At 47.4% G+C, this 10903-nt stretch overlaps 1 protein-coding gene across 1 annotated transcript in view; it reads right to left on the reverse strand.

The window, feature by feature from the left end:
* Positions 1 to 7934, reverse strand: part of ATRIP (ATR interacting protein) — a 39888-nt gene extending 31954 nt beyond the window's left edge. Inside the window, exons 1-4 of the mRNA XM_025206768.1 lie at positions 7131 to 7934; positions 5394 to 5479; positions 2812 to 2982; positions 1994 to 2109 (exon numbers count right to left, since the gene is read on the reverse strand). Coding sequence (XP_025062553.1) covers positions 1994 to 2109; positions 2812 to 2982; positions 5394 to 5479; positions 7131 to 7545 — 788 coding nt within the window. The 5' untranslated portion in view covers positions 7546 to 7934. The remainder of the gene's footprint in view (positions 1 to 1993; positions 2110 to 2811; positions 2983 to 5393; positions 5480 to 7130) is intronic.
* Between the last annotated feature and the right edge of the window lie 2969 nt (positions 7935 to 10903).

A 10903-nucleotide genomic window follows, 5' to 3' on the forward strand; every position in this document is an offset into this window, starting at 1 on the left:
AGCCGGGCGGGGCAGGAAGGCAGCAGCTGTTTGTAGCCTCCCAGCTGCAGCCGGCCCAGGTTCAAGGTAGCTGCAGATAGCCACGGAGCCCAGGCTGCTTGCAATAGGGCTTCCATCCTCCCAGCCAGCTGCTGAGAGCAGCCCAGGAGCTGTGGTTATCAGCAGCTACCCAGAACCTGGGTCAGCTACAGCCTGGAGGCTGCAAACAGCTGGTGTCTCCCAGTCCCAGATCCAGCCCTGGGCTCCGGGGAGGCAGCAGATACCAGTGATGCTCCCCACTGTGCTGCCTTTGCTGCCGCTTCCACAGAGCAGCGTGTGAAACCCGGCACGGCAGGGAACAGCGGGTGGGGAGGGGGGCGTGCAGAAAGCTGCCTGCCACTCCAAGCTCCCTGCTGCCCTGGCCACACTTACCCTGCAGACGGGGGCAGCAGCAAGGGGCTCAACCCTGCGTGCTGCCCACACTGCTTCCGTGCACACAGGGGAAGTGTGACCTGGGCAGCATGGAGCTTGTAGCAGCAGTCAGCCCCTCTGTGCAGCCCCTCTGTACACTGCCACTCTGTGTCGCACACGCTGCGCTCAGGGGGGCCCAGGTGAGGGCAGCACAGCAGGGAGCATCACCGGTATCTGCTGCCTTCCCAGAGCCCAGGGCTGGGTCTGGGGCCAGAAGGCAGCTAAGGCAGGGAGGCAGCAGCTGGTCCAGGTTCTGGGCAGCTGCTGATAGCCACGGAGCCTGGGCTGGGGTGCAGGGGACAGCAGGGCATCCTGCCATGTACCCCCTGCCCTCGTTTTGTTTTTCTGGCATGCCAGCACTCCGGCACCTTCCAAGATAGGCATTGTGGGGAGTTTTCAGCACTCTTGCCAAAAAACATTGCCTACCCCTGTGCTAAGGCCATGAAAAACTAAACAATTATTCCATTTTAATGAAGGCATGAAATTTATCACAGAAGAGATCAGACAGATACAGTGGTAGGTAGATCTAAACCACCCATATCATTCTGAAGTAAATCACTGCAAAAAACAGACAAGCCAGTTACAACAAATATGTGCTCACAAGAACTAAACTCCACCCCTCCCATGTCATCTCTTCCCCTTGTCAGTGGTATATCTGTTTATGTCCATTTTCCACCACTTGGTAAACAGAGCAGTGCAGTCTGAGTCAGGGGAGGAATTTGATAGGTGTTCCCAATTTCCTCTATATACTTTCCACTGTATTCTCCTCTCTTCCTTTCATAAAGCTGTAGGACTAGCTACATCTTTTCACTCTACAGAAAGATGCCATAGATGGGTAGTGTGGGTGTTCTGGTCAGAGAATAAACATCTTATTAGAGCATCTCCCTAGGTCTGGAATATAATAGATATTATTTTATGTAATGCCCTGGAAAACTGAATTGTATGATTAAAATGGCAAACAATTCAGAACTGTAGCCAAATTATTATTTGAATAAACTTAAAACAAGTTTTAAAACATTTTTAAACCCCTAAAATTCACAGTTAAAACTAGATAATGTTTTGCTAGTTCTTTATTTTTGAAACAGGTGCTAACTATAACAAGGTTTTATGCTTTTCAGATTTCAGTATGCCCATTCATACTTGTAGAAGATTTGAAATGTTGGCACCATAATGGTGCAGGAAATGTATGAGGCAAGGATTTTTAATGACATCTGTTATTGGACAAACTGTATAGCTGGGAGAGCTGTTAGACAATCTTTCATCAAGTACCCCTCCTCAGGTCAATAAACACATCGCTATAAATCCTTGCCTCTCTTACATACCTGCTCACTTGAGGTATTTGTTATGCACTGATAAGAGAGAGACTGTTGCAGTGTTATCATCATTATTATTATTAACAACTTCTGCATCTGAAGAGAGCCATGGATTCTCCATCTGCATGAGTCTACTGATGTCAATGGTGTTACACCAGCAGTAATTTCCCATAACATTCACTCTATTTAAATAATACACAAGTTTTCTACCTTACAAAACTACTCAATACCTGACAGTTGAAACTGACGAAGCAACAGACTTAATCCTTTCACAGTTCTGAAGCTTTGTCCTCAATTCATTCATTTCAGCATCTTTAAACTGCAATTGTGATTGCAAGGACTGTAACTGAAAAAATAAAATGAGACTCATCTTACAATAAACACCACACAACTTGGAAGAATGACATATTCCAAATATCTACGGTATTCCAAGACAACAATGCAACTAACTGCAATCTATGAAAAAAAAAAAAAAAAAAAAAAATCCGTCAAACCTCTCCTATACAATTCAAAGTGACAGTTATATAAGGGCATATGCAGTACAGAAAATATCAGAATAATAAAGCAGGTTCACCATGACGGTTATAAGCAACAACTGTCACCAAGTGAGACTGCTTCAGTAAGGACCTTACTCATGGAGTAAACAGCAGCCACTATCACCACCACCTTCTGCAGGGCACTGGAGAAAAACTGAGAATGTAAGAAACAGAAATTGGATAACAGAATCATAGATTCTGTGCTCTTACATTTTTCCATTATAAGGCTGCCATTCTGGGTGCCCACACTAATCACTTAAGTTTTGCTCATGTACAGTGTAGTTTAACTCAGAAAAACCTCCCCTTTTTCACATAATTCAGTGATCTAGTTTTAGCTATAAATAATTTTGCAGTATAAAGAACATGTACCGGATTAGAGGAAAAGTTATTCTACATGTCCTTCCCTTGACTTCACAAGGACTGTGGCTTCAGCAACATACTAAGTAATCAATAAAGAAAACAGCTTTTCCATGCAAACTGTTAGATAGCTGAAGCAGTTGTCCTTCACAGACCTTTTTGGAAAACTCTCTCTCTTTTTCATTCAGGGTCTGGGTTTTCTCCTTTTCCAGTAACATATTTGATCTTCTCTGTTCCTCCATGGTAGACTCCAACTGCTGCATTGAGTCCCGCAAAACTTTAATTTCTCCATTTTTAAAAATGATTTCATCCTGCATTTCTTTCAGCTGCAAATATCAAACACACTCTATTACAGCATACCTTTAAGAAACATGGATGTATACCACTATGGATTAATTAAGTCAAAAAAGGGTCATCCCAGAAGGCTGCAACATCAAAACATTATGAACAGGACACATTAGTATAGCCTATTTAAAATTCCTGGTGAAAAACCTCTTACACTGTTCAGATAATCCAAACTGCTATTTCAGTACAGCTTCTAACTATCAAGCCCAAACTCAGTCTATGTTAATAGATCTTGAAAATGACTAGTCACTAGGTCAAGGGAAGGCAAAATACGGCCCACAGAATGCATTTGGCCCACCAGGCACTTTCACTCAGCCCATGGCGCCCCCCAATGAATTGTGCTCCATCCTTGTGAGCAGAAGGGCCTGGCTTGGCGAGCAGCAGCTTCTGGGCAGGGCTCCTGCTGCAGCTGCTCCATGGGAACGTGCTTGGCTTCCCAGATGTCCAGCTCACTGGGTAGCAGGTAGGGAAGTGGCGGGGTCCAGCAAGGGTGAGGAGAGGTGGAGTGGCAGCTGGATGGAAGCACAGAGCACAATGTGGAGCTCAGCTAGGCAGTGTGGGTGTGAGGTAGAGTGGGGGTTGTAGGGACACCCCCACACACACTCCCCCACTACTGGCAGCAGCAGCAGGTGGGGGAGGGGGTTCAGGGTGCTCATGCGCAGCACAGGTGTTAGCACCCAGCATGGCATAGCTCCAGCTAGCACTGTGCGCAAGGGCAAGGAGTGCAGCCTGCCCAGCTGCTCTGCACTATGTGCCTGCAGCTCCCCCAACTGGCACCGGGGGTAGCCGTGTGCTGGAGCTGGCTGCTTTCTCTGCAACCTGCTGCACAGGTCCTTGGACTCCTCTGGGAGTGGAGGGATTATTGCCCCCTGTTTCCCCACAGAGTCCAGTGCAGGGCTTCCCCAGTGCGAGTGCAGAAGCTGCAAGTGCACCATGCTGAGCCAGAGGCAGCTGGACAGGCTGCGCTAATGGACCCCATGCACGTAGCGCTGGCTGGAGCCATGCTCCACTGGGCGCCCACCTGTGCCAGGTATGAGCATCCTCAGCCTACTTCCCACCCCCCCTCCGCCTGCCGCTGCTGCTGGCAGCATGGGCTGCATGCCATGGGATGTTCCCACACCCCACAAACCTCACACACCTACACCCTACCCCCACAAACCCCAGTGACATATACATACACCCAAATATACTCTATGCCCCCCACACAAATCCCCCTACACCCTCCATCTTACCACACACACATGCACCCCACACCACACAATGTAAGAGCGAGACTTTATTTCTGAGTTACTATGCAATCCCTTCTATATACATTATACAAACACAAATCATAGCAAATATTTTTTGTAATAAAATTAAAGTATGTTATAGTAGGTGTTTGACTTCTAGTGTATGGTTTGGTTTCTTTCTGGTTCCAAGATAGTACCCCCCCCAAGGAGTACTGGGGGGGAGGGGAAAGAGGCAACGGGATGAATTTCCAGTGGCAAAGGTCAGGGGTTAGGGGGTGAGACCTTTGGTCCCAATATGGCAACCAGGGGGTGGGACAATTGTTAAGGGATGGGGCTACCCATGCAGCCCCTGACAACTCATCAAAACTTGTTAAGCAGCCCTCCAGCCAAAAAATTGCCCACCCCTGTCCTAGGTCTATCAAAACACAGACTGGGTCCCCCTGACACCTCTTATACTCTTCTCAGATTATTTTTCCCCCAGTAATATTATGTCTTTCCTTGGTTAAGCATTCAATGCACAAAGGGAAACGTAGTTTATATCCTCTGTTGGGTTCACCCTGCCCTAGTAACATGCAGATAGCTGCAATAAGGCAGTCAAGCAGCTCTCATCAACTCATCTTAGAACAGACACAGCAAGTAGTGCACTGTCCCAAGAATTATGCTACATAGGGAGTCTCATGGCAATTACCATGCATCCACTTCTGACTCACATTCTCTCTCAAACATATAATGAGGTAAATACACAGACAAACTTATGGCATCAGATCATGGCATTGATCTCAAGCCCTGAACTTAAGCAAAACAGATATTTTCTGAATGACAAGGAACAGGTAAGAAATATGGATTTAATGGGAAGCAACATAACAGAGCTGCCAACTAATATTTGATTCTCTGTTTTCTACTGTAAAAGGGCTGGACTGAAACTCATGATTAATTAGTGCCTTGTAGTTTCATGTTATATCGGAAACTCAAGATATTGATACCTCTCAGCACAATTTGGCTCCAATGTATTTTACAAAGGGTGGCCTTCTACCCTTGTGAATAATGTAATGGAATTAAAAAGATCTTCAGTTAAAACTTAAAGACAACTCAAAACTACTTTAAAAAATGCTGTACTGAATGGTACAAAAACCAATTAGGAAAAAGAAAGAGAAGTATCTAACCTTTTCCTTAAGGTTTTCATGTTGTGTTTGCAGTACTTCAAATTGAAATGCGTCTTTAACCAGAATATCTTCTGTGCCATTTCCTACTGAAAAAGAGGAAGTAATACTAATTTCACTCTGAAGTAATATAGGTTATAAAATGTTAACATCACAATATTTTTATATTCATCATCATACATATTAATATTTTAGTCCTGAAGTTCATACTTACAGTTTCCATGGTTACTTTACTAAAACATGCATATAGGCTCACAAGAACACATGGAAATACTGAAAGCTGTAAAATTAAATCAGATTTTGAAATTGTTTCTTTTGCTATTTATACCACAATATACTTTATCAAATACAACAAAAGATGTCTAGAAACAAAAGTTTGTATATACCATCTCACTTTCAGCTGCATGTGTCTGTAATCCAAACACACAATAAGTGCATGAATAGATTGTTTGAAAGCCTGATTCCCCCGGATTTCTAAATTCATGCAGTCATTTCTCTTGGTTTTACTTCTGATAAAATTTTTCCCCCTGATCTCACCATGAAATACACTATACTCAAATGTTGAACCAAATTCAATAGACATGATCTTTTGGATAGGTAGCCCATATTCCTACCACAGAGAAAAAAAAAAAACTCAGAATACCAAATATTCTCTATGGTCTCCCTCCACCCCATTTAAAATATGAAGTGGATGCAAATTTAGGCTGTAAACCTGCAACTAGATGCATGCACTACCACAGGATCTATTTACAAGACACAAGGATTGAGAAACTACATTAAAAATGCAAGTATGCAATCCAATTAAGGCCATTTTCCCTAGTAACTTCGGACTAGCCTTCTTCAGCTGTAACTAGTCAGTCATTTACCATAGTTATTCATTGTACATTTCAATGCTGTTTACGAAGTCCAACAAAAACTATACACACACAACAAATAAAACATAACCAGGCAGCACAGTTGTCAGGAAGAGGGATGGAGAAAGATGAAGCACAGACCAGCATGCTGCTGCTCAGAGAGGTGCCCTAAAACCTGTCATATCTGGGTTGAACAGTCAAGAACACAGATTCTTCTAGTCCTCCCTGAAAGACTTTACCTACAGAAAAAAATAAGAGGAATTCAAGGTACTGTACCTACTTTGAAAGGATGAAGGGCTGATTTAACACTTGCACAGCACCCCCAAGCACCCTTGAAATTATCTCAAGACACCTTTGTAGAGAATTACTGGCTTAATTCCTTAGATGGAAGATGTTACATACACAAAGCAGGTACTTATTATAGTAAAGCATTACCATGCCACACACACTTGGCATAACGGCTTCCCTCAAGCTTTTTTCTTCACGTCACAGCATGACTGAACCATACATTTTGTAGTGCTTTCTATCTATCCGATTGTTTACTTGCAGGCGACAACTCCAAAAATTGTACCATCAAGTTACCCAAACACACACAAAGAAAGAGAAAGCACCAGAAGAGATTTCCCAACTGATGAAAAACATTTTTCCCTTGTGTCCTGATATTTAAGAACGGCTTCATTGATTTAAATGAAACTATCAACAGTAACATTTACTACTGAGCTGAAATTAAAGAATGAGACTATTCCACGGCCTATTTCCTTTCAGACATCTTCAGTAGCCCAGCTAGAATGGATTTATCACCTCTGCCTTATCACCCCACATCTGGGAACGAAGACGTGGGGTGCCAATTGCCCCGCCACCAGCCCACATGCTGGACTGCACATACCAAGCCTGGCTTTGGTGTTTTGTTCAGCGCTGGAAGCATCGTTCCACAGTCTAACGTTCACAGACTTCTGATGGATGATGTTTAGCATTAAGGACGGCGTGACATCCTGCTCCAGTTTCTGAACATTTGTACTAGGAAGGGTATTTGAGTCCTGGCCTTGTGACAGTGCCTGGGAGGCAATTATATCAATTTCTTCCAAGTCAGCAGCAGTGAAGTCATCATTATCACCAAAGAGATCTTCTGCCTTCTGGGCCATCCCCACATCAACACTTTTGTAGCGCTTGTTGGGTGGGAAGCCGCCCCCGGCGGTGGCCCCCTGCCAGGTGGAAGGCGACGAGAGAACCTGCGTCGGATCCACCCCGTAGAGGATGGCGCCGCTCCGCTTCTTGTTTCCAGACGAGCGGCTCAAGGCCATGCTGTCCCGGCACCTGCCTGCAGAGCCAACGCTCGGCGCAGCCTGCCCCAAACACGGAGCCGGAGGACAAGGGCCGCTGAGCGTCGGGCAGCGGCCGCGCCGCAGGAGCCCGGTGGGGCCCAGCCTCGCAGACTGGACGGGGCTCAGAGTGCTGGCTCCTGCCAGCCGGGACAGGTAGCCCGGGATGTGTCGTGTGCGCCCCCGGCCAAGTCACGGCCGCTCCGCCAGGCAGATGGTCGGGGAGCGCTGCTCCCCTGCAGCAGAACCAGCCGCCGCTGCCGGCACCGCAGCAGCTTCCAGACCCGCGCAATATGCGAGACCCGCCAGCCAGCACAGCCAATCGGCGACCATGTCTTCTCGTTGACCAATCAGAGAAGCCCCAGGCAGAATCACTCCGGCCGGGACCTGCAGAGGTCAAACAACAGCAGTCTGGGAAATGTTAGTAGTAAAAGTCTTTACGATTGGCAGTTAGAAGCGGCTTTGTGAGGCTGTCCCTGATTGGCGACGGCATCTCATGAAAGGAAGCGAGGCTTCTAGCACTTTTTGGCGCCCTTAAGCGCTGTGCCGGGTGGGCCGGGTCGGGCCGCGCCGCGCCGCGCCGCTTGTGGTTTAAACACGGAGCTCTTGTACCCCAGCAGCCGCGGCAGGGCGGCCTGCCCCTGGCAAAGCCTCCGCTCGCAGCCTTTTTCGTATGAGCTATGGTAGCTTGTGTGAGTTGGGCAATGCCGGGCGCTGCCGTGTCGCCTTCTGCAGAGGGGCGGGTGGGCCTCGGCCTCTGCTTCTCTTGTGGGCCCGGGACTGCCAGGTGCACTGGCCGGTGCATACTCGGGACCAGGCAAAGCCTGAGCTGCGGGTGTATGTGCTGAAGCTGGGCTGCATTTAAATCATAAGCAGTGGCCTGAAAAAGTAGAATAAGAATCTGTTTATCAAGCCCCTAGTGCTAGGCTGGGCCAGGAATGAACTGTTTTTTTGTGAGAAGTGTAACAGGAGCAAGAAAGAACCAGCCATGTTTTGCCTTGTGATGATGATGGAGTTGTTGCTGGAATCCTCCTGCAATAACAATGTCTTTGTGACCCTGTTGTTAGCCTCAGCTGCTTTCAAGGGACTTATGCTAGGTTGCAGAAGTGTGGCTAAAGGAGGCCACAAAGCCTCTCTTGGATTGGATGTCCGCAGAGGTTTCAACTGGCATAGTCAGCAAAGTAAAAGAGCAGAAGGTGGCAAGCAGTGCTCCCACATGATGAGAGAGAGACCAGAAGTTGTCTCCCAAAACTGCACCTCTTACAGGGACCCAGACCCCAGCTAGTTGGCATCTTCCAAGTCCACACAATAACACCAGCCAGAATATTTAAATGAGCAATGTATACATATTGGGTATAAACAGAAATTTTAGGAAAGACCTCAGCAAATTCAAGACTGCCTGCTGCAAGCCTGCATGGCACCTTCCTCTTCCTTCCGGCATCTCCCCCCAGTATAGAAGATAAGGTTATTGTGCAGTTGCAGGTAGGTAGATAGGCATAGAGATAATTGCTTACCTTATGCTTTAGGGTATAATGAATAAAAGGTTGGATTATAGATGCATCTGTTGTCTCTTGTTCTAACTAGGGTGGTAGTAATACCATACCTGGTAAAAGGGAATGTGAGATAATTGGGAAGTCAGATTGTATCTTGATTTGGTGTAAAAAAAGGTAATCTCTAAGGGAATTGTAACTGTCCCTGAATTCTGTGTCTAAGCTTGCAAAGAAGTCCTGATCATAGACGGGCTGTAGTCTCGTCTCTCTCAAACAATCAAACAGTACTGGGTTTTTTGATAACAATCTGCTTTCTTCCTTGCACCTCACGGCAGCCTTCAAAGGATTTGGTGGCATCACAAAGTGCCCCAGTCCCCTGATTGAGAATCACTGCCTTAGCAGGTAACATCACAGCCTAAGCAATATCTTAGCTGTCACAGCACCATTTTAGCAGAGCACATTGGCATGTCCTGCCATTGTGTCCTGATGTTTCAGTACCATGATGTAGTGTCATGATACTGCATTGCCTTGGTACAATACAGTAATGAATGGCAATGTTGCAGTGACACCATAGGTGCCGAGTACATTGGGGCCCAAGGGCCCTGGCTCCCATTGAAAAGAGGGTAGGGTAACCACTCATCCCTAATTGGGCAGGACAGTCCTGAAATGGGAACATCAAGTCCCAGTCCTCGGCTGCATGACTCAGGGGCAGCATTTATCCCAGATTCCCAGTATTGTGCAGGGATCCGAGTTTTCATTTCACTGTGGAAAAACATGGAAAACAGCAGGTTTTCCCTTGCAAGCTGGCAGAGTTCCAGCCTGCAAGGGGCTGTGGGGTGAGACTCAAGGGGGGCCACATGCATGTGACCAGGAATACAGCCCCAGGCAACAGTGGAGAGCAGCTCCCCCAGCTGCCTGCGGGTAAGTCTATGGGGTGGGGGTGGAACAGACTGAGGCCCCCACAGTGAGGGAGGGGCTGGGCATAGGGGAACTGCCTGGCCAGGGGTGTTGTCCAGCCAGGGCAATGCCTGGGGCAGGGAGTGAGAGAGAGCCAGGGGTGGCTCATCACCGGGGAGAGGGGGGTGCTTTCTGCTGCTGATGCACTCCTGAGGAAGGAAGAATGTGGGGGGCACATACCCCCCAGATTTGTGCATGGGGCAGGGGTGGATGCAGCCTGGCCGCTGCAGCTTTGGGGCTCCTGCCCTACTGCCTTCCCCCCAGGAGCCCCACACCGGCCACACCACCGTGGTGAGGCACCCCCTGCCTGCCCAGCAGCAGCAGCCAAAGTAGTGGCACAGAGTTGTGCCCCCCGCTGCTGCTGAGCTGGCAGGGGGCACCTTGTCATGTTGGTGTGGCTGGCATGGAGCTCCTGTGAGGAAGGCAGCAGGGTATGCAGCTGCAAACTGACAGTGGGCCGTCCTCATCTGTCCCTGGTCCCCCACAGACTGCTCACCTCTGCTTCAGCCATGCCATTACGGGAGAGGGAGCATCATCTTAAGCCCCTGCCTGGCAAAAATAAAAGTTGGAGCCTAGGAATGTCACAATAGTTTGTATTTTGAGTATTTGTTGACCAGTGTCTTGTGTCAACTCATTTTGTGGTGGGATGCACTTAACAGTATACTTTAGTGGTAAGTGTGCAGTGAAGAGTACACCATTGTTGTTATTGTATAATTTTCTATAAGTATGATTTCATACCATGAATGACACAGTGGTGTAATGGTGGAAATCGGGGCTTGGCTCATTTAGTTGTATGTTAAGTAGGTCAGAAGATGACCTTTATCTGACCCACCCTCAAGAGGCCCTGGAATAGAGTGCTGTGCGCACACCCATGTGCCATGTGCAGAGCCCTG

This window comes from Alligator sinensis, unplaced genomic scaffold (genome assembly GCF_000455745.1).
Source record: "Alligator sinensis unplaced genomic scaffold, ASM45574v1 scaffold78_1, whole genome shotgun sequence".
In the NCBI taxonomy this organism is placed as follows: Eukaryota; Metazoa; Chordata; order Crocodylia; family Alligatoridae; genus Alligator; species Alligator sinensis.